Here is a 24447-nt window from a genome sequence, read left to right on the forward strand (position 1 = left end):
AGCGCATGTGGGACCGCAGGGAGGACGAGCACGGGAGGGGTGACCGGGTCCTCTGCAGTACAACGACGGGCACTGGCACAAGCAAACAGGCTCATACTCACCTCTGGCTTTCAGCGTGAGCTAAAGTATCAGAGTCACAGAGGAATGCAGCTTAAGAAACCGGCACCACCAGTCTGACATGACTCACATCTACACACAGCCCATTACACAACCCACTGTCAGGAGGTAGGAGGCGGCTGATTGCCAACTCGGGGGCAGCGATTCCCCAAGCCCGGGTCTCTACTGGGGAAGCTGAGAGAGGAGTCTGTCAGCTCAGGCGGTAGAGAGAGCTGCCCCAAGTGAGCAATGGTTGAGATGGAGGGCAAGGTCTCCACCTCACCTGCACCACTCCATCCTGATTCCCCCAGCTGCCACCGCCTTTAAGGTAAAAGGGAAAAAAATAACAGTTTTACAGTGACTCCTCTGAATGATCTACAAGTAAATTGTTCATATAAACAATTAACTGGAGAGATGGGATGAGATGATGGGGGCAACTTCTGGTGGGAGGACAGTGAGGAGAGAGAGGCCAGCAAGATTCCTGGAGCTGCAGTGCACAAGGGGCAGCACCAGAGCTCATCCTTCCTGAGAGGGCAGTGGGGCTCCTGCTGGGCTGGGGCAGGGCCTGGCCAGCGATGGGGCTGTGCTGGGGAGGCTCTGCCTGTCTGCTGCAACAGAGCCTCACTGCAGGCTGCAGTGCTCAGGGCCTACAGAACTACCTCAAAGGAAAAGCCACTTCATAACAAAAAAAGCCCTTTTTTTACCACACCTCTAGAAACAGCCACTAACCCCTTCCCTGTCTCCCTCAGCTTAGTCTTCTGTGGGAGGTCTTCTACATCCCATGTTCTCCTCTCTGGGGACTTCTGCCAGCTGAGCTGTGCCCCAAGAGCTGGTGACAGTAGCTCAAACAAGTCCTTCACCACAGTGTGTTACAACAAACTGCAGGCAGACGTCACTTGGGACTAAACCAGCAAAACACACATGATTGTGTTTGCCCCCCTTCCTCCTTCTCTGGGTTCCAACTCATATCAGCAGAGCACCCCAGACTCCACTCCCTCAACATTGCCTGACCAGGCCAAGGGCCTGCCAAATAGACAGCATTGTTCTTTGTAAAACATCTTCCAGCACAAGCAAAAAGAGAAGGATGGCCCTGCCCTAATTGTGACCATTTAAAAAGCCCTCTTTAGTTTCCTTAGGGCTATAAGTGTTATTGGCTGGGTTTAATTCAATGAACTTGAAGCAATGAAGTTCACTGAAGCTGGTTTGTATGAAGAGTTTTCTTTCAGGGAGGCAGCATTAGACAATGAGGTGCTGGATATTAAATGTTTAATATACTGGCAAATATGACATATAAAAATGTTCTGTGAAGGATAAGCAGCAGAGCTAAAAAGCATAAAAAAGCTTGTGCTCATCTCCAGGCTGCTGCTGAGCACTGCAGACCTCCAGCTACTGAATCAATCCAAATTCAAGAGCTTTTCCTTCCTTTAATATTACACAGTGGCTTTTACTAGCAGTAGACATGACGAGCTGAGCAATTTCCCATATAGCTAACTGTATGCAACTCTTATGAATAGATTGTAGCAGTAATTTGCAGTAATTGTCTGAAACTGCAGTTTACTGTTATTATTGATTTTGGACCAAATCTGAAGCATTTTTATTGGAGAGATTAGGAGTTATTGTTCCCTAAAGATCTGGTTTTACTAGATGTAGGCGAGTGTCACTATAAAAATGAATTTCAGTACTTTTCAGTATAACAATGTAATTTGAATTAATTTTCTTGGTAATTCCTGCACCCAAGGTGACCAATAGCACCCAGCCAACTCTAGCTATAGCTTATCCTTGCTGGGTTAAAGACTGCAGAAGCTGCCAGTCCTACAGGCCAAAGCTGGCAAGAGGAAAGCACACTAGTTAACATTTGCAATACATGAGCTCACTGAAGCCACTTTGTGAAGGTACAGTACAGGCTGCCTGGAAGGCTGGGAGAAGCCTCAGCTCAGCAGCAGGCAGTGATAAGGCTGCCACTGGAACCAGATCTGAGTCCACATCTGTATCAAAGGCATGTCAAACACAGATACAGGGCTCCTGCACAGGAGCATGCAGAAGACTGCTCAGTGCTGTATAAAAGGTGACATTTGAATACTCCAGGCAAAATTTCCAAAACTTCCTCAAAAAGCCAAAGGAAACAGGAGCTCTTTCATTTCCAGGTCTGTGATGGCACAGCTGGTCCTGGCAGAAAAAGTCTCATAAACCCTTGCCCTCAAGGGTTGGGACAGTGACCAGAGGTGATCACTGGTTTCTTGTACAGTTACCTCACTGATTTACTCTGTGTAGGTCCCACCAACACTAGACTTTCTATCTGTTAGTTAAATAAGGTTTCCAAGCTTGAACAAACCCGCTGATGATATTAAATAAGACTGTTTCTTTGAAAGAGCTACTGAACAAGAAAATAGCGGTTTTTTCCCCCACCACAATTAATGAAATAATTTTCATCTGCTTTTTTTTTTGAGTTTTTTTTTTCTTAAGAAGCAAAATAACAGCCTTGCCGATTACTCTTTGCTAAGGTACCCGATTGTGGTGACATTGAGGCTGACCTTGGAGTCACCTCCCCCGCTGCCGCACTCTCCTTTGTCGTACCACCATTTGTTTTTCAATTTGTCCAAGAGGCCTTGCTCATTCAGTTTTAATACTGCCAGGTTAACAGCATTTCTTGAAACGATAAAACATAACTTGTAAGAAAAAATGCACAAATGCTTAGGAAATCGTAACGTATAAAAAAAGGAGCACAAGAGGACAAATTGGCTAAAATTTCACAGAACGTGGAGCTATCAAAATGTCTGTACAGCAAATACAGGGTTAAATATTGGAAGGTGGCATGGAGGATAACATTTGCTCAAAACTGAAGTGTGCGGGATGGGGAAATCGTCTTTGAGAAAAAAAGTAACAACACCACATCATGCAGTTAACATTCGTCACATATGGCAGGTTAACTTGGCTTTTACCATTTAAATTGAAAAAGCCATTGAACTGTAAAATTAAAACAGCAACAAACAATCAGAGAGGACAACACGAAGAGAACACAAAAAAATGGATGCATTAAATAAATGAAACCATAATTTACCGTCTTATTTAACTCCATGGAATATTGAAGATTTTAAACTTTTAAGTTACCTCAAAATCCACAAGAAAGAAAATGACAACACAATACATCAGGGTAGGTGGAATACTATAACAACATGGATATTGTTATATTATTCCACCCACCTTAATGCTGAGCCTTTGGGGGTTGCTACACCATAGCCCTTGGAATCCAGGTTGCCTCCAACTTTCATGGTGTCGCAGGGCTTGCGCTGCTCGATGTACTCGTTCATCGTGGACTCCAGCAGGAAGGCAAACTTCCCCTTGGACTTCCGCACCCTGGCCACGCCGTCCGCCGTCGTCTTGGTGAACACCGAGGGCTCGGCCGACTTCATGTATGACCACATTTTCTCATAGACAGCTATTTTTGACCTCTGGGAGAGATGAAAGGAGGGAAAGGAAGAGTCATGTTGGCAAGACTGAGCTCCTTGGGCTTAGCTGTCTTCGAGGTATAATGACACCCTGTGACTGATTAAGGCTAACAGATCAAAAAAGTCAAGGTAGCTCGGAGAGAGATACATTGCCCCCTGAACAAAGACCAAATAACAAAATGTTTGTGGGGGAGAAGCATATCTCAGGCATTTATTCTACTGATCACAGAGTAACTGTCAGCCTCAGAATGAGCAATGGTGTGTGCCCACCCCAGCCTTAGCTCCTGCTCTGGGCTGGGCTTATCTGCCCATGTGCTGCTCTGCTACCGAGCCAGAGGGAGGATGGGAAATCCCAGCTCATCCATCATGCCCAAGAGTTGCAAAAGGAGCCTCTCCTCTTCACACAAATCCTCAGCATTGTTTTTTTTTTTTTTTTTTTTTTTACAATACCTGCAGCTAGGAAGGGCTGGCATTTGCTTATTACAAATTTTCAGCAAGGCAGGAGTGTGTTTGTCACAGTGGTGATGGCAGGTCTATGATACAGGAGACCATGACATTCTAGTGGCTGCCAACAGAGATGCTCAAACAAGGGATATAAATAGTAATTACAAAATCTTTTATGAATCAATAGTCAAATACTCAAAATTTGGTCTCCCATTTTCCTAAAAGACAGCAAATACAAATATTAGCAATAAGCTGAAAAAATCGCTGGTTAACTGCCTGTCACCCATCTATATTTTTTCCTGATTTCCCTGTTTTGAGACTGAGCAAACCCTAACAGCCTCTAGCTCAGCATACAAGCTTTGTAAACCTTGAAATGTTGAGAAATGTGCTTCTTCCCCTTCTCGTTCTTCCCCACCAGTAACATTTAAGCCACCCTCAGATCTCAAAGCCACCTCCAGACTGTCAAGAATTTGTATCCTGGACTACCAGTTAAACTTTCCTGCTTGGTCAACACAAGGCAGTAATGCCAACTGCATTTCTCCAAAGTCTAGAAATCCCAAGGATTTATATAAGGCTTTTAGTCCAAGTTGTGGGTACCTAGAATTTATGCCTCATATTCCTTGCCAGCTCCCTGTCCACAGCTTTCCTTGCAGAATAGGAATGAAGCAGACAGTAGCTAAATCTAGTTCAAATTTAGCAAACTTGTGGTGGAAGACTGCTAATGTCCATCAGCTTGATGATTGAGACATGTTTCCTCCTCATTCAGGACAATTTAATGCATTTTGAATAATGCAATGCTTAACAACCAGCCTCCAAACACTTCACAGGGAATAAGCCCTGCCTGCACTGCTCCTCAGATTAACATGCTCAGCTGGTGCTGCTATGGTGGATAGAGAGGAGCACAGAGGGCAGGATTTTATTTTATCCTTCCTGATGAACTGAAAATGCAAACCAATTAAAATCAGCCTATCTGACAACAGGAAATCAGAGAGACAACCATATAGCCCAGTCACAAGAGGGGCTGGCTGGGTGGTGGGTGTGAAAAACAAGTCAGAGAGAGCATCTCCTAGCTAAAGAGGGGCTGTACAGCTTTGTTTGCCCAGCGTCAGGACAAAGAGGGATGTAACTGGGGTCTGAACTGGTCCTTACATAGTTGAAAGAAGGAATCTGGATTTTCCTGACCTTCCCCTGCAGCAGCAAACACTGAATAGCCTGAGATGAGGATGGTGGCTCTGAATTTGAGTGGGGAGTGTGGCAGCTCAGCCCCTGCAGGGAGTGCTAAGCCTCAGCCGACTGCAGGACCATGGATCTTGCCCAAGGAGGATCTCACTGGGGCTCAGGGCCAGGGACTCGTGGGCTGGCAGCCAGAACACCCTGATAGCCACTTAATCATTGCCAGCTCGAGGTGCCCTCTGCGAGCACACTTGGTGCTCCTGCTTTTCCAACAACCCACTTAATGGATGTGGGCATTTCCTCATCTCCTGCCCTGCTGGGAGCTGCCCAGGGCATTGCATGGCCCCCAGGAACCTGCCAGAGGGACTGTGGGGATTCCAGGGATACCAGAAGTGCCGGGAGGTGGTGTCTCCCTGTGCCCTGTGGGCAGCAGAGCAGCTGTGAGCAGTGGCAGCTGTGCACCTATGCAGGTGGCAGTGCAGGCAGTGTCCCAGGCACTGCCAGCCTGCCAGCCCTTCTTGTGCAGCTCTCTTGGGCACAAGGGAACATAAACCAGCCCGGACGGCCAACACGGAGACTGCAGGAGCAGTGGCAATCCTGGCGTGGCTTAGCTTCAAGGTTCTCTTCCTGACAACCTTCATCTTCTCTTAATATAAATAATACAAACACACCTGGCCATTTATATTTGCAAATAGGCATGCAAGGGACAAAAAGAAGGTAGAAAACCATCTTTACTCTTTATACCTCTCAGCAAGCTGAGGTCATGCACTTTCCAAACTGTGCATGCACTATGTATGCTTTTGCTTGTTTTCCTCTGCAGAGCGTGCCTTTAATTACCCAGATAACCCAGAACTTCTTTTCCTTTCAATCTTTTAACTCACATGTGAATACCTGTCTGTCATAAGTTCTTTCATACTTTTTCCACCTGGCCTGACTACCTGAAAGCAATGGCCAGTACATCTGTGCACCGTTAATAATCACAGTTATCTGGTGAGTGCCAACAGCATGCACAGGGCTGCACATGGTCCACAAAGCATGTTCCTGCTCCAAAGGCAAAGGGTGAATATCATCATTCATGCTTCAGAAAACCGAATTCTACAACTGAAAACCTGATCTTTTTTCAACTTCAACAACTAGCCTAAGCTTTATAGTCTGTTGCCTTCATTTAACTCTTCTGGATGACGTAGTTAAAAATCAGTTCCCATTTCTACATGGTCATTGCCCACCTCTTCTTCTGCCAAGTGGGATTTTCATAATATCTTGTTATTATCAAATTAACTAAATAAGAATAGCAATCTGATCTAGCAGAAGTAGACAAAAATTCAACCTAGAAACAAAGCATGTGTTGACTTGGAAAGGTTACTCTAAAATGCATCAGGCATGTATTTAGAGCACAGTCTGGCTGAGCATCCCAGGGGTTCTGAGAGAGAGGACCAGGGATGTGATGGGCTCTGGCCACTGAGTCCTGCTTGGTGAGTGCTGATTTTTGCAGCATCTCCCAAATTCACAATAAAGTGAAAGTAATTACCTATGATGAGGCTCCTTGGAGAAAGGGACAGTGGCACCAGATGAGCTGTAACACCTGCACACGTGCTCAGCAATGCTCCAGGGCATTGTCTGCTCCTAGAGCCATATTTTAAACCTGCTCAATGCCCTGAAACAACCAGTTGATTAAAGCTGGTCAAAGATGCAACAGGATGAAATGACAGATGGTATTTTTAGTAATTTTTTTTTCCAATTTTCCAATTGCCTCAACAAAACCCAACCACCCCAGAAGCTTTCAGAAAAGAAAAATGTCTTTCTTAACTATAAAGCTCCAAATTCTGTGTTGAAAGAACATTCTTACCCATCTGTCCCCCTCTGCAGACATTCACACTGCCTCTCCCAGCCCCCCTAGGAGTCTGACACCCATAAAAGGGGCCAGACAGCAGAAGCAACCACAGAGAAAGGATTTACACTCCTAAGTAAGGCAAGGTCTGACAGATCTGCACTGTTGGTAGAGTTCAGTGGCAGTAAAACATTCTCCCTGTCAATAAAGTGTTACTTTTAAAGAGATCCTTAGGAAAAAAAAAACTTAAAAGCAAAGATTTAAGCCAATTCAAAGCCCATAACTGTAGTAACTCCCTATGCTCTGCAACTCCTATTTCTTTGATATTGCTCTCCAGAAGTCCGCCACACACATTTCCTCGGGATTTCAAGGGGATATTATTATAATTTTTTTCTTAAAAGCAACATTTTCAGTGTTTCATCTAGGCCCTGAGACACATTAAAGCGTCTTCATTATCGCAGCCTTACTGCAGATATAAATAGAACTGGCCTTTGCTTTGTCAATAATGCTGGCTTTTTTTTTTTTTTTTTTCTTTATTTGGATACATTTATGCAGAAATATGAGACACAAACACTACAGCCAAGGGTGCAGGCAGCTCCCTTCTGTGTCAGCAGGGCCAGCACCTCTCGTGCCAAGGACTCACTTCATTTGGCCCGTTACTAATCAGCACCTAAATACACGTTGCTTCTGGGTAGCAATGCATTCATTTGAAAAAAAGATGCCAATTCCATCAGTCCACAATTTTAACACTGTCTTTCATTCTAATTCTCCTAGTTTTGCTGTGTGGTTGACTCCAGCAGTGAAATGAAAAATCAGCCAGTGTGTGTGCTGGCATCCAAAAGCGTGGCCAGTCAGGGCTGGGTGAGTGACACAGGCATGGGAAGGAGGCAAGTTTGCTCTCAGATGCAGCTATTTCTTCAATCCAGCAACCACAAATGTGGCTCCACCTGAGCTAGACCTGGTGCCTTGGTTTCACTTTTGCACATTCCAAATCACCTAGAGATACCTAGCAAACCCCAGCACACCTTGGACAATTCCTTGACATTGGTTAAATTTAGCTCTAAAATATGAAGCCTTCTCCCAGTGACTGAATTCCCTTCCCCCTCTGCAGACATTTGTCTCACACTTCTGCTAAAAGTGACATTGTGTCACCTCCTCCACTACTGAGTAGGGGTGAAGCTGTTGTGTTTGAAGGAAGCGAGGCTTCTCCTTTCTAGGTAAAATATGTTACAGAGATGTCCTTTACCTAATTTAGAGCGTTTAACTCTCCCTACCACCTCCTCCACAACCTGAAGGTCTTCTGCAAAATGTCTCCTTGTGCAGCCTGTTGGGATATTTTCTTAAAAATGACTAAAATAGTCCTTAATTTCTTATGACAGGGACCAGGAAGTGATTTCCCAGCAGTCAAGCTCAAATTGTTCTCCTACAGGTGAGAGTTGTTGCTCATCCAGTCATGAGCTAAATTTACTCAAATATTATTTTAAAAATCCAGTTATATATTTTATAACTGTATAACTGCTTTATACTTTAAGAAATTTTAGATTATACCGATGTTAATTTTTTATCTCTGCCTTCAAAATTAAGAGTGATAAACAAAGCAAAAAAAAAAGCATGTGGAGCATCCTGACTGCAGCACACACATAAAGGTAGGCAGAGACATTAACAAAGGTCCTAGAGCAGCAGACTTACCACTCTCCTCTGCTGCACAGGCCCTATGACTACGTTTTAGCTCCTTAACAAGGGAGATTTACAGCCCTTAAGTCAGACAGATGTTGCTGATACAAAACACAACGGTCCATACTAAATTCAGTGCAGGTATTTAATCTGAATAATACATGCTGCCTTTATACAGATCACACCTCACTTTGTATAGATGCACACCTCACTGGAATGAACTTGGGCAGTTAAGTGTGAACCGTAGCTTCATTATCATCACTCACTGCTTTTCCTCCACGTGTGCAATTAGCTCTTCTGCAGCAGCTAATGAGTCCAGGAGCTTATGAACCATTTAAAAGCAAGCTACCAAACAGGAATGAAAAAACTGCCAAGAGATTGCCTTGGTCCTGCTGCTGCTGCCTGGCTTGGGCCCCACTGACATCCATGGGGTTTAGGCAGTTGCTTAACTAAACTTCTAATATGGCAAACTGCAATGGAGTGGCACCACTGTGTTTGCTGTTTGGATATGGCTTTGATTGGATGCCTTTCCACTCCCCACAAGCCTGATGTTGAATCATCCCTGGCAGAGCTGCCTCTGGCAGGGAGTGACGGACACCGGTGGGAGCCCTCAGCCTAATCTCAGCCCTGGAGCACATGGAGGCCAACCTAATGATGATGCTACATAAGAACATGATAAATATTATTAGTAAGGTCCCTCTGCCTGAGATTTCCAAGCTCTTTACTGAGAAAGTAAAAATAGGTCTCATGAAGGCCAGAGGGCCCCATTAGTCCCTTCTCCCCAGTGAGGACATGAAAGCAGAAATGTCATTTACTGAAGGTCATAGGGCAGAATCTAATAGATCAATGTCACAGCTTTTAGCCACAGATAACTTGTGATGCCAGCAATTTACTTACCTATATGGACAGAAAAATCAATCCCATCATTACATGAACCTCTTGCTTTTATTACATTCTCGGCAGAAGAAAGTAGGTCAGGGCATTTCTCTTCCAGCAAGGCCAAACCCCAAATCTACCAATCTCTACCCACGGTTTATGAATTTGTGGGATGCCACAGAAAAGCAAGGTTCAAGCATGCACATGTAAACTAGTCTGTATGTTTGTAGGAACACACAAATCCTTGAGAGCGTATGCAAACACGTAAAAGAAAGGGTGACCTGGTGACTAATAACATTTTGCAGCCAAGCATATGATGGGAGACATTGTCATGTTGGTTTATTGCTCAAATGATAACTTAGGCTTTAGAAATGGCATTTTTCTTTCCCAGTTGGGGCAAACGAAGCCCCAGAAGGGGGCAGAAGGATCAGGCCTGCAAACCCCTGGACTGCTGTTTTTCTCTAGAATCCTCTATGTCAAGATGCAGACTATCCCTGCATGGGGCTGAGGGATGGGGAGTCCAGCAGGGGGCTGGTGGAGGTGGTGATGGTGAGGAAGGACAGTCCACAGCAGTGCTGCCCACCCAAACAGCTGGGGAAGCAGCTTAATAAAGCTCCTCCAGGCTTCAGCATCATTAGTTTTTTCACACCTGACACAGCCAGTGGCCTGATTGCAAAAGGAAGTGTCTTACAGAAATAATACAATATTTTAGGAGGTGTGTTTTGAGACTTTCTCCCTGTGTATTATGGTCCTTTTCAAAGTGTGACCTTTGGCAGCAGGCAGGTGATGTGCTGTAGCTGCTTTTTAACAGGCACCTCTTCTGCAGCGAGCTCTGCTCACACAGACAAGCAGAGTCACTCCGGCTGCAAGCAGACGCTGCTGACATGTCAGTAACGCTCTGAGCAGCAGAATGTAAATCAAGATTTTAAGACGTCCCTTCCTGGCACAACACTGAACTTCAGACTATATTCATCTCCTCACTTCATTGCTGCCTTTACTCCTCCTTGTTGCAATGCTGATTGGGAAATTAAAATGAAAGTCTTTACCAGAGACAAGCTGCCTTTGTAAATCCTCTGTGACTCAGGGACACAGCCAGCATTCGGGCAGTGCTCGAGGAAGCAGTGCCAGGGGGGTGACAGGGGCGGGGTGGCACATACCAGGGATGTGCTGGGTAAGCCTGTCTGTCTGTCTGTCTGTCTGTCTGCCTGTCTGCCTGGGGAGCAGGAGCAGCACACACTCGAGCTGGCTGGAGGGAGGCTTACGTCAGCCTTCAGGCTAAGGGGCATCTTTCCAGCAGTGACTTATTCAGCGGAGTTGTCTTGTCTGGGCAACTGAGCAGCACAACCAGCCCTGCTCTGGATTTGGCCTGTAATAAATTAACAGAGAACGGCATTTCCAGCACATGATCTGAACACTGTCAGGTCTAATGAGTTTTCAGCTCCAGACAGGAAAGGCCAATATATAGGCAATGATGGAGAAATCCCAGTGGACTGCAAGAGGGGATGTTTCATATTCACATCATTAGAGTTTCTAAACTTTCATGTATTTTCTAATTATGCAAAAGTAACAGTAGCAATGCTGTGAGTCATTTATCAGCACCCATGTATTTTAAATGAATCTCTAATAAGCATGTACTAATGTGACACAGCAGCATTACATAAAGTAGTAGAGACTTGAAAAAACAGGGTCCTCGCTGTCTTGGGCAATGTCATTATCATTATCATAGAGCTTCTCTCCAAAAAGTAGAGCATTCAAACAGCAAGTGATTTTCCCCCCAGGCACTCTCTACTTCGCCTCTGTGGTACAGACACAGTTACAGTGTTAACCCACTGTGAGCTGCTGTGTCCAGCTTCCCACAGGCTGCAGCCCCTCTGTGTCCAGCTTCCCACAGGCTGCAGCCCCTCTGTGTCCAGCTTCCCACAGGCTGCAGCCCCTCTGTGTGCAGTTTCCCACAGGCTGCAGCCCCTCTGTGTGCAGCTTCCCAGGGGCTGCAGTCCCTCTCACTACCTGGTCCCCAGAACCCACAGCCCTGCTCTTACAGAAGGTGACTGCTGGGTGGTATGGAGACAGAGGTGAGCTGGAAAGCCTAAACCACAAACACAAGAGCTGATAGACAAATGCCATCTGTTGTTGAAGATAATGGAGAGATTTATTCAAATATTTGTTACTAAGTGTTGACTGAAAGCTTTGCTAAATTTTGGCTTGCTTGCTGAAATTAGTAAAATGGTTCAGCCACCTTAAGCCCAGCTCCATTCAAATGCTTCCTTTCCAAGAAGTAGATGATGGATGAGCTGTTAATTTCAGTTCCTGTAAGGATACATTTTCCTCTCCAATCTATAGGCCTAAAGACATTAGATCACTTCATGGGAAACCATTTCTTTTGCAATTATGTCACATTTGATTTCCTGTTGCCTTTAAAACTGCCTGTTGGCCATGTGGCAGAAAGGAGGTTCAAGAGATTAAATGAAGCCCACCAGCAGACCATCTATCATCCATGCAGTGGAGAGGCTCTGATCTCTCTACATGCATACATTCACCTTTTAATATTTGTACATGCTCCCACCTATATCAAACAGGGGAAGAGAGAGAAAATATATAGGTGAATAAAATTTTCACACCTTCTGTGTTTAAAAACAGTTAAACTGCAGTACTTTTTACGATTAATCACTGCCACATTGCGTAGCTCAGATCTATAAAACTCATCTTTGAAGCTACCACTTTTCTGTGATGTTCTATTCTTTAAAGCTCATAAATACAATCACACTTCAATTTTTTTGTCAGGAATTTGTTATGATGACTGTGTTGTTTAGCTCAATGTCAAGAACACAGAAAGCTCCAAACTGCTAATCATAGTTTTATCCTAAGGCAAAAGCAAAGCATTTGTATGACTGCAGTGCTAGAAACAAGTCCTTCATCTTCACTAGCAAAATAAATTTTGAAATTAAAAATCAAAGAGTTTAACTACAGATGAAACCCTTAGAGCTGCGTGCACAGAGTTCACAATGGTGTTTTTAATAGCCTCTAATGATGATCTCAATATCGTTTGATTGCACAGAATGCATAAAAATCATATGGCAGCTAGGGGTGTATAACCCAAGGCTTCTCTTTACCTAAACTGCTTGCTTGTGGAATTTATTTCCTTCTCCTCTTCACACAACCTTATCATCAGAGGAAAGCAATGAGCTCTTTAACTTATAACGGGGTGTAACACACTGGTGCTTCCGAACGCATTACGGTCACAATTCCTCGCTCTCTCCTGAGGCTCTGGCATGGAGCTGTGCTCTCCTTGCATGCCTGTCTGGCATTAGCCTCACCTGCCACTCTCAGAGGCACCTGAATGGGGAACCCTCTCTGCATGCTGCCAGCTGGGGGGGCAAGTGGCACTTGGCTCTTCCGAGCCAGGAGGGAGCCACTGGTGCCACCACAGCCCCATCTCACACAGCCCAACACAAGGCTCTACTGAACAGGAGGGGAGGTCTGAGTTACCTCATGTGCTTTTAGCTGAAGGTATTTCTAAATCCTTTTGATGGGCTGAAGGAATGTTTTCTTTTAATTTCAAGAGTATTTTGGAGTTTGTTCTTTCACTGTTCTTTCAGATAAATGCTCATTTTCTTTTTTGGTGTGTATCTGCCTGGTGTTTTTTTTCTTTGCTTTCAAACAAATTGTTTTTTATGTTGCCTTTAGTTTTACCAGCTAAACAATTTGGTGCTTAAGTTTCTTTTCAAGAGATACCTCACCAATCCCCTTCCCACTTACTGCTTTTTCTGGTAGCTGTTTGCATGTCAAAGCACCTCTCAGTATGTGCAACCAGAAATGCAAAGCCAGCACATCTCATGCTTTTCTATCTGCTGAATTATTCTAATTTCAGAATAGTTTTAAAATGGGGAACATCTTCAGGGGCCATCCTTAGCATGACTTCCTGTGTCTTAAAAACTGTGGGTTTATACATATTTTATGTATAGACAAAGTCCAGAAAGGACTCACATCTGACCTTGGTTTGCAAAGAATCACTTTTTGAGGAAAACCAACTGTAAGAGCTGGAACAACCATTGTGCCCAAAGGATCTTCAGCCTTTCTATTGAAATTCCTAACAGATCTGGCAATTAATGACATTTCCAGGAGGAAAAATCAGGAACTGGCTTCAGGGCAAGTCATTCCACTGGAGGCATGGGAGAGCCACTCAGTAGCTGAGTTGTTTGGTCAGGGACATCCTTAAACTTGTGCTGAGAAATATACAAAGAAAAATTTCTACAATGAAGTAACATTCATTGGAGATCTTCTTTTCTCCTTAATTTTGTGAACAGTAATTAACTACATAAGTTCTCAGTGAAGTGTACTAGCAGGTCAGCTGTGTTTGACAATGATCAAACATACACTTGGCAAGGTATTTTGCAGAAGCCTCTTAACAGAGATATCTGCTATGAATTAAAAGAAACAACCATAAATTCAAGGTCAATTTATATTTCTAAATGTCTACAAACATGTCCTGCTTCTGCTGAAGTTTAAATACCGCCAAGTTTAGACAAGAATCACTAACTGATTGTAAAGGTCATGCCTTTTGAACATATGCATATCGGAGGTGAAATATTAGGGTGTGGTATTATACTTAGGCTCAGTGCTAAATTTGGATTAAATGGCATTATATTGATTTGATAAGCTGCTCAGATATGCTGAAACTTTAACTGAATGTATTAGAAGATGTTAATTCTAACAGATAGACCCTTAAAAGTAGCTTAGGGATTTGAAACTTCTTTCTCATACAGGCCTTCACCAACCTTCGAGAAAGAGGAATTTTGGAGTCCTTAATCTAAGTTATTGTGTTATCTGAGTTATTGTGTTAATAAATACCTCAGGAGAGGTTCTTTCTTTTCCTTTTCAATATGGATGAGTGCCCTTTGAAAGCCAAAAGGGAATTGATGTAATCTATTGATTGCCATTTAAACGCCTTTATAAGCTAATTAGCTCAAAATGTAAGATGTTTCTGAGCAGAAACCGGCAACAACCATGAGAATACAGGAAGATTCCTCTGAATCTTAGATATACTGGGAGGACAAACATCCTTATGCAGAGAATCACCAGCAAGTGAGGAGTGTAAGCAGTGTCTGCTGTGAAACTGTTATACCAGCTCTGGTTGGCATTGTGAGAGCAGTGTTGGAATTGTGAGAGCAGTGTTGGCATTGTGAGAGCAGTGTTGGGACTGTGAGAGCAGTGTCACGCCAAAGCAGCCGCTGTGCAAGCCTCAGGCAGCAGTGGTGTATCCAGCTTAACCCCCATAGCTGGGAGAGCCTCTACCCAGGAGACACTGCCGTGTTTAGGGAAACTGCCAAGATTGGAAAATAGGTCATGAGCTGGAGTCTGCCCAGGTCTGAAGTGGCTCAAAGTCATTACCATCTGTTCATCTGAATTGAGAGGCTGGTATCAGTCCAGTTTAAGGTATTCATACTGTAAGGAAAACCTTCAAAAGTGATTCTGTCTAGAAATGGGGCTGGCAGAAGGGAGCCATGGCCTGGAGGAGCTCCTTCTAGCACATGCAGACAAGATGGTGGGGATCTGAAGCTCACTTACATGTCACCCCTTTATGATGCATCAGGAGGCAATTTTTCCTTTCTACTGTCAGTCTGGCACCTTCCACTGACCAACAGCAGCGATAAAGATCAGAATCTGACTAGTATCTTGGAGAAACATTTTAGCCTTACAGCTCTAGAAAGAGATATATCCATACAAGCTTCTTAATGGGATCTTGGAGAGACTGTCCTGAACCTCCTGTGTGAAGCCATGGCCCAGCTATAAAGCCAAGTTACTCCCTTCTCACTGAGTAAATGATCATGAGCCACTGAGCTAACTGCTGTTTAAACTAGCAAAATGCTGGGGGGAAAATAGGTGGAGAATATTTCACTTACACTGGGGATAAGCATCACCCTGTACTCAAGAGAACTCATGCTTTTTCCAATTCAGAGCACTGTCACATCCACTGATGCTTTTGGTAGCAGAGTGGAAAGAGATGCCAAGGGAGAACAAGTACCCTAAAACACAGAGAGGTGCAGTCTGTGCTGCAGGACCTCGGAAAGCAAGAGTCCTCTAAGTTATTTAAAGTTTCAGCCACCTTTACCATCTTATTAAGTCACTAATAAAGACTGTAAAGCAAAGTATTTATGTGAACATACGCATTTGTTCTAAGGCAAAGCTTTTGCCCTTTTCAAATCAACTGAAGAAGACTCTAATTACAACACTTTCATGGATGCATCACTCTATTCAAATTAATTACTCTGCAGAAGTTAACACAACTGAAATTATGTTGTGTGGCTTGAGAATGCCAGAGAGAGAGAAACACACAGGGCTTATTCTTCTTCCCACTTGGCCCATACAGCCTTGCTCCACACTGCTGGGGCTCTGCTCTCGTCCATCCCCATGCAACTCCTGTCCTGGCCTGATGGAGCTGGCAGCTCCTGACAGATCAGCTCATTTACAACCCTGCTTTTCCCAGCACCAGCAGAGACACAACTCATCTCAAGATTATTAGCAGCATAACAAAGCATTCATACATTTACCAGACTTTGTATCCTTTCACATGAAACACTCATTCCTTTGATCTCTCCTTGAGAAGAGGTTTCCTTGTTGTGTCAAGCTATTAAGGAAATGAAGGAACATCCCTCTTTCTATATGAACTGTAACAAGGTAGTCAAAAGAAGGCATTTTCCCCCTAAGATCAGTATAGTAACTACAAGCAGCACCAGTATTTCTGAACTACCTCTTTTGACAGGTTCACTCAACTCATTTTTGTTGTAGACATAATACTGCCTTGGGTTGATAATTAACCAGAATAAAAATTTTTATACACTAATGTCACCCTTACAAGGTCAGTGTTTATTTGATAGGATTTTAAAACAAACAGAAGCTGCTGTAATGTACCTGCTACCACAGTTAATTACAAACCACCGAGTATCTCTTTTAATATAAAGACATATATTTTAATATAAAGACAAGCTTCATAAAATACTTTGCATTCCCTTTCAAGTTTACATCAGATGTCTATGCCATGTATTGAAATTTTAAGTAAATTCAAGGAGCCCTGACTATTTCTCCAAGGAGCCCTCAGTATTCCATCAGCCTACAGCAGCAAGGGTTTTTTTGTCTCCCTCCTCCCTCCCACTTGCACCTGGCCAGTATGCATGACAGGCAGTAATTAGTCCTGCAGCACTGGCCACTCTTCTATACAAAAAAAAATGTTGGTTTGAATGGCATCTGATTGGCACTGCTGAGAGAGAACCAAGAGCTCCCTGAAAGGCCTGAGCATTCCAGTTCACCCTTGGAAAGAAATAAGAGCTTTTCTGGATGGTGTTTCAGAGACATAAAAGTGGACTGAGATCTTATTTAGAGTTCCTAATGCCTCTCACCGAACTGTCTGCAGTTCAGCCTGTGGCTTGGCAAGAGGAGAAAGGAAGGATGATCTTACATAAAAATGTGCACCTGCCCCTACCCCCTAATGTTGCAAACCCTGCATCTCCCTAACCAAGGTGAAAAACAACCAGAGTTCTGGGGTACAAAATTTTTACCCGACTGTCAGGTACAGCCACAGCCAGACACTGGCGAGCAATGAAGACACAACAATGGCAGCAATCAATGCTCCACCAGGAATGAGCAGCACACAGGCCTCCCATCCCCCTTCGTTCTGGCAAGTGAGCACCGACGTCGGATGGCATTACTGGCTGCCAGCTGGGCACGCACAGCAAGTAGGTCAAGAGCATCACTCCTTGCAAGAGTTTTTTCTGCTAAATATTGTGCCAACCACTGCATTATTGCTTGTCAGACCAAGGCTCTGAAACTGGTGTTACAAAACCCTTCCCGTCAGAGCAGAGGTTGGGTCTTCCATCTTGAGATGTTTCAGGTTAAGCAAAACCACCCATTTTTGGTAAAATGCCTTTTGATATTAAAATCTGCACTCAGGCCTGTCCTGATTGCATAGGATGGCTATTACAGCTGCGTAAAATTAAACAACTGAAACCCATAAACTAGGCACTTAAAGGAGATTTGACAGACTTACTCTAAAGAATTCTTTGGTTGAGCCTGAATCCAAAGTGCCATAGGCTATTTCAGTTTGTTTAGCCAGGTCCTCTGCACTCTCTATGGGTGAAACCATCCTTTCCACCGTAAGGAAGGCAGCGAGATTAGCAGTGTAGGAAGAGATAATGATGAGAGTGAAGAACCACCACACTCCTCCGACAATTCGCCCTGAGAGAGATCTATGGAAAAACACACATCATTAAATTGCTTTGAAGACAATCCTTGATTGATTTTTTTTTTTCTTCACTGAAGAGAAATTCACATGCACAACCCTTTTGTCCAGATCTTCCAGGTATCTCTGAACAGGTGGTCTGTGAGCCAGCTCCTGATAACCTCCCTCAGGAGTGAAAAATCAGTGCACACTTGGTCTTACCTAGTGCAACTCTTTTTGTAGTCTTTCAGTGAAAACAAGAACAGTAAATTAAGAGAGAGTTCATTTGAGGAGAGGAACAAGCTCTCCTGACTTCCACAAATCCTTTGTTGGAAAAGACTTTTCCCAGAAGATTTTTGTTGTCTCTGCGTGCCCAGCCTTTCCCTGTGCTGGACATGCTGGGATATGCCAGCATCATGTCCCTTTGCCCAGCTTAGAGGACACAAATGCACCTTTTACTGAATCCACTCCCAAAAATGTAACATACAGTAAACTGCAAAAAGGAATCTGAGTAAACATGCAAAAGAATATACCAAAAATGATCCAGTATCCTTCTCTCATCACAACCTAGCAGGAATTACAAACTGAATTTGCATATTGAAGTGAGAAGAGAGGCTGGTTTGGTTTATGTTTTATGTTAATTAAAATTTGCATGTTGCACTGTTCCAACTCAAGCATATCCCTGCTTTATAAGCACCAGAGCAACAGAGAAGGAAATAGAAAAAAAAACTGTGTTTAGTTTTTGTTGCAGTCTTTGTTTTTTGTTTTTTTTTTTAAAGGGATTCCATAAAGATTTAAGGAAAAGCCTATTTGCAACACATAATTACAAAATGCCTAATGGTCAGAAGGTCTGGATCTTGTCAGCAAGACCTCTTGATGCTTTACAGCAATTGAACAGCCTCAAAGTATTTGATCTGGGCTGAAGGATGGCAGTGACACATCACTCAGCTGGGTGGGGAATTTCATTGCCATGTACATTGCTTGTTCTTCAAATACAGCATGTTGACCAAGAATCATTTCAACTGCTGAGACAAAGCTATTTCATGTTTTCCCTTAGCTCTGCTGATACCAGTGGAGGAAGAATCAATCTCAGACACATCTGTGGAACCTGAGTGCTCTAGTCCTCAGTTTGTGCAAAGAGAAGAAATAGAAAACTCTTACCTGTTTATTTGTTTCCTTCAAGCCCCTCAGTGCCATCCCTAGACAGTGGGTACAAGTTGTCCTACCAACAGATGGAGATAGGCAAAACCCAAAAGTCTCATGACGTGCCCCCACCCCACCCACACAGGGGAGTTTGCTGGTAAACTGCCCAGTCTTGGCCAGAGCCTGAGATTGCCTGAGCCATAAAAAAACCAAACCTCCATTAAATTATTCAGAAAAAAAAAAAGAAATTAAAAAACATATCCATCCAACATTAAAAATCATAAAAAAGAAAAAAAATCACCAACACAATAAAAACAGAGAGCTCAGTCTGGAATACGTGAGAGGAATGTGGAAAAAGGTGAAGCAGCACTGTCCTCCACTCTCCTCTGCCCAAGGAGCTAAAGCAGCAGCTTCCACTGAGAGGGAAGATGAAGTCTGGTTCCCCAGAGCAGGCACACATCCACCAGATCACCCACAAGTGGAGGCCTCCCTGCCTGTCTTGATGGCCTCCCAAGAGGGTAAGAGGCTTCCAAGTTTCAGCTTGGGCTGTGCAGCCAATGTGCTCACTAACACAAGGCTACTGAGTTGCTGCAAAGGGAATTTGCAGCAATATAAATACAGAATAATGCCTGCAGTCAAGGAATCTATCTACCTTACTCTACATTCTTTGTAGGTATCATGTGAGTGGGATTTTACAGATGGCTGCAGGCCTTTTTGTCCAGCTTCCTTAACAGGTAGGGTCTTGGCTTTTGCTATTTGGTAAAGCTTGATACCCTCTTACTTGGGCTGACACAATTTTCTCCAACTACAAATCAGCGCCTGCTGAACTTGTCACATAAGGCTTCCTTTGGAGCCAGAAGAGAAAAAGAGAAGAGCCTGACACCCTCAGAAAGAGATTTATCTCACTTGCTGCAGTGTGGGATAAATCTAAAGTTGTCCATCTGTCTCGTAACTTCGGAGGGAACAAAGATGCCTCACTAAAAACCACAGTCTATTGCTTTCAGATGGCTATGTCAGGTGAAATTCATCCTCCTTTAGCTCCTTTCTTCATTACACACTTCCCATCTTCAGAGAAGACCTGGAGTTGAACTTTTCCTCCCTGCAGTGATGTGGACAATTTCAGAGCCAGATTGAGGAGGGGTTTGGCTAGCAGGTCCAGCAGATGAAACATCTACTTCCCTACTGCAGGACAAGCTCTATCTGGAGTTTCCAGGTTCCCATGGCCCTCTTGCTTTAAGGTAGGTCTTGAAATAGGGAGATGAAAAAAAAGACTTATCAGTGTGTTCTGATAAATTCAGTGGAAGCATTGGGAATAAAATGGTATGTGTTCATTTCCCCTACAGTTTCCCATAGGAAATCTCTTACTTGCTTTGGTAGCTGCCCCTTCTGTTGGTAGGACAGATGGGTTGCTAGGATGGAGATGTGCAGAAGATAAGCGTTTTCCAAACCAGTGAAACCTCAAGCTCCCATTGCTGCAACAATAAAAGGTTTGTGCCAGGCTGCATGTTCAGACAGCATCCTACACACTGAGAAAGGTAAAAATACCTCGCCCCAGAGTCTGGCAACCTGCATGAACCAAGTCAGACAGATATAGGACAAAGACCACTTGAGAGGCAGGACAAGATGGGAACAGGGGGATACCTTGACAAAAAAGGCACTTCCCCGTGGGTCCTAGGTGCAAGAGAGGGGTCTTGCTAGACGGGGACCAGGGCTGTTCTCAGAAGAATTGAGGTCACTTCAAAGAAAACTGGATGTCACTAGAGTTGCTTCTCCCAGAGTCTTCCAACGAGCACAAAAAGAAGGATTAAACAGCAGCTACTACAGAGCAGTCTGGGCTGACATAGCTGTCACTTGGTGTCACAGGATGAGGCAAAAGAAAAATCAAATAAACCACAAAGTTGACGCTGAAGGAAAGACAGACAGAGAGATGAAGAACAAGAACATGGACAAGCATGGCCTGGCAGCTTCCTTGACCAAAGAGCCCCAGCTTCCCCCATCCATCTGCTCAAACGAAGACTCCTTATACCCACTGCAGGGGCTGGTGTAGAAGGACACAGGAGAAAAAGGGTTAGTACAGGTACACTGGGCTAGGAATCAGAGAGTGCTGTTTGGTTTATACTGTGAACCACAGAAATGTTTTTCTATTACTCAGATAATAATTACAGAAAACTCAATCAAGCTTTTAGTACCAGCACCACTGTTTCTGATGCAAGCCATACCTGTCCACACGTGCAATAATGTAATTAAAAACATAAATTAAAAAATTAAATGCTTTAGCTTAATATAGTTTCCCAAATCACCTCAATTTGTATGGCATTATTTTAAAGTGAATTAGAGTGCTAACAAATGAGAGGAGTAACACAGATCTGGAACAACAGGATTATAACTCAATTGTCAAAACAAAGTCAGATGGTGATTTCAAAAGCAAGTAAACAGGAAGAGTGCATACCTTGAGAGGAAATTTAAAAGGAAGCATGGAGTCAAATGAGAGCAAATTAGTAACAAGAGAAAAAACAAAATAAACATTCAAATTCACATTCAGTTTCCAGGAGAACAATACATACAATACATTCAAACAAAACTTCATTTATGAAAATAGCTGGGATTTTGTTTCTGCTCAAGCCATAAAAGATATTTGATTTCCTATATTACAGATAGATAATAAGCTTCTCACGCTACTCCATTTTTAATTGGGCTGTTTGGATCGATATATCCAGTTGTTATGCTGACAAATATCCCTGAACACCTGTCCTAGTGCAGAGCCCCTGGATATCCTGAGCACGGCTCAGCTGGTACCCCCAGGCTCCGGGCCAGCCCTCTGCTGGCACGCCCAGCCAGCCCTCGGCCTCGGGGACACAACGGGCAGAATCGGCATCTGCAGCGCTGGCTTGAGATGCTCCAGCACAGGAATGGCAGTGGGAGTTTCAGGAATGTCAGGTTACCCTCTCATTGCTACTGTGAAAATCTCACAATGACATTCCCATGGCCTTTAATAGGAGTCTCTTGAGTCTTCTGCTGTGAAAGCAGGGACCTAGAAATACACCCTCCAAATGACCAGCCTCGAGATAGTTTTTGATAACCCCCCTGTCCTTTTCCATCAGCAATTAATTAATCTAGCCTTTTTGTTCTACATGAATAAAGAGCAAAATGAAAATACATGCTCTCATAGAGATTTCAAAGATACTTTTGCTCAGAACAGTGTTACAAATTTGACTGTGTTTTTTCCTGATTCCATTTGCTCTATGCATCTTACATAAAAGCAAGTTTAATAATCTACTTTTGATCCCTCAAAAGTGAATTTTCAATGCTTTAGCTCACTATGCAGAAAACACAGCAGCCTTTGATAGCAGAACAAAACTGCTGAAATAAATGATTACATTAAGGGATGCACTAACCCTCAGCCTTTGGCTGCTCTCTGATTCTGTTTAGACGACTCCTATTAAATACAGAGAGGAGAGTATAGGGATATATCCTCTGGAATATCCACACAGCATACTCACCGAGGATAGATCTAACTAGTCATTAGATGTCACAGCTGTTCCACACAAAGGCAGCTGAAAGAGCCTTTATCAGCAAGTACAAAAGTGATCTCTCCAGACTGCTTGTCGGCATCTCTCTACGACTGCTGTACGCTCTCATATAAGAAATTTATTCAGACAAAACTCACAATGGAAGAATGAAGTCCCTTTCAGTGGCAATAAAATAGTATGAAACATTCATATAGTCAATGTACTGTGAATGGTGTAACCTTACAAATATATGGATTAAGAATAGAATACTTGGGAATAGTCCCTTCTATGTAAAAGAAATTTGACATTTTAATCAACCTAAATCAACATATCAGTCAAAGGAACAGTGTTTCTGGAATTTAAACCAAATATTAAATTTCTCTTTTTTTCCTGTAACAATGCATGTAACTGCCTGGAATGTTATCATGGAAGATAACAAAATAACTGGACAACATCTTCAAATGAGGGCCATATATTAATACTGAGCTAATAGCTTCTAATGGACAGATAAAATAAATAGATATACTTCTGTCTCTCTCCTTTTTTTTTTTTTTTTTGTAGGTATTTCCAAGGCACTTATTGTGGTTCTATTGAAAAAAAAAACAGTGTGTTCCACTTGTTATATAAGGTAAATGGCTGACCATGCCAAAGAGTCACATGAGAGCTTCCCAAAAATCCTATGCACTTTTATTTAACTGTCAATAACCAGACCTAGTGGAAACAGTGCAATGCCTGCAGCTTTCCATGTGATGTCCCAGTGCTTATTTCCCGGTCCTTTATATTGGGCACACACATGGTCAACAGCAATTTAAATGTTATCACTACTCATCCCCATTAACAGCAAGCACTGGGGCAAAGTGTCAGTGCAGGTTTGAGGCATAAGGCAGAAACAGGGAGTGCAAACAGGGGGAGGAGGCCAACAGCTGTCAGTGCACAGGGAGCAGCACACCGAGACACCAGGAACTGGGGAAACTAACAAACACAAATTTATAGGATGATTATTGTACTCTAACAGACAAAATCATGATCCTTCCCAAGAAACTTCATAGAAATTTTGTCACTTCCTTCAGTGAGGCAACTCAAGACTCCTAACGCTATATGGACCAGGAAAACCTGGCACCTTTTCAATGATTCAGGTATTGAAAAAGGCAACCTGGAGATCAACAAGGTGCATTTTGAATGTCAGTACATAGGGAAAAGATCTTTCTCTTCCTCTAAATAGCAACTTTCTTAAATAGAAAACTGCATTCTGTTTGTCTCAGCAGGTGTTTTTAATAAATAAAATAGCTGGAAACTGGTTATTAAATTATTGTCTTAACATACAAAATTATTGCTCCATCACTAAGAGACGAGATCATTTTACTGCTTATAACAAGCACATCACCAAAGTATTTTACCAGTATAAATGAAGAAACATGATAGATGTTATTAAAAAAAAACCACCTGTGGTATGCATTGTTCAATTACAGGGAGCTTCACTACTTTAATCTGGTTTTTAAAATACTTCTATAAAAAGAAATATAATTCTACAATAGTTAATAGCAATGCTCTCTGTTAAAATTGGTACTAATATAAATCATACTTTACTACAGCCTTATCCAGAAAGAACATCTTCATGAATAAGAAAAATCTTTATGGAAACTGGCAATGCTTATTAGACCATATTGACTATGAACAGAGGGACAACAGATTAGACTGGACTGAAATAACAATACACAAAGAGGACAGTAGCACAGGACATCTGGAGACATGAACATGTGCAAAATGGTGGCAAGCAGAAGGATGAAAGGATGGTTCAAGAAGAACAAAACTGGAGAAATTAGGCACAAAAGAAAGTAAAAAGACTAGCAGGAGCCTTGATGGGAGTGGAGATGCTTTAAAGTGCTGTTGCATGTGACTTTTAAAAATAAATCTTATTTTGCAAAACAGAATGTGTTATATGCACCAAGGAGATGACCGTAAAATGAGATATGCAGCAAAAACACGGTAGCCCTCCAAGCATTGCTGAAAACAGAAAACCCTATGCATTTTACAGCCTCAACATGG

General features: G+C 43.0%; 1 protein-coding gene across 2 annotated transcripts in view; it reads right to left on the bottom strand.

Annotated features, from left to right (window-relative positions):
- The window catches only part of GRIA3 (glutamate ionotropic receptor AMPA type subunit 3), a 146249-nt gene that overhangs the window by 18233 nt on the left and 103569 nt on the right, over nt 1–24447 (bottom strand). The window contains exons 12-14 of one of the 2 annotated variants that reach the window (XM_053990015.1): nt 17579–17777; nt 3298–3545; nt 2628–2742 (exon numbers count right to left, since the gene is read on the bottom strand). In XM_053990015.1, the coding sequence (XP_053845990.1) occupies nt 2628–2742; nt 3298–3545; nt 17579–17777 (562 nt within the window). The remainder of the gene's footprint in view (nt 1–2627; nt 2743–3297; nt 3546–17578; nt 17778–24447) is intronic. The other variant, XM_053990016.1, reaches the window with a different exon arrangement.

The sequence above is a fragment of the Vidua macroura genome, chromosome 14 (assembly GCF_024509145.1).
Source record: "Vidua macroura isolate BioBank_ID:100142 chromosome 14, ASM2450914v1, whole genome shotgun sequence".
In the NCBI taxonomy this organism is placed as follows: Eukaryota; Metazoa; Chordata; class Aves; order Passeriformes; family Viduidae; genus Vidua; species Vidua macroura.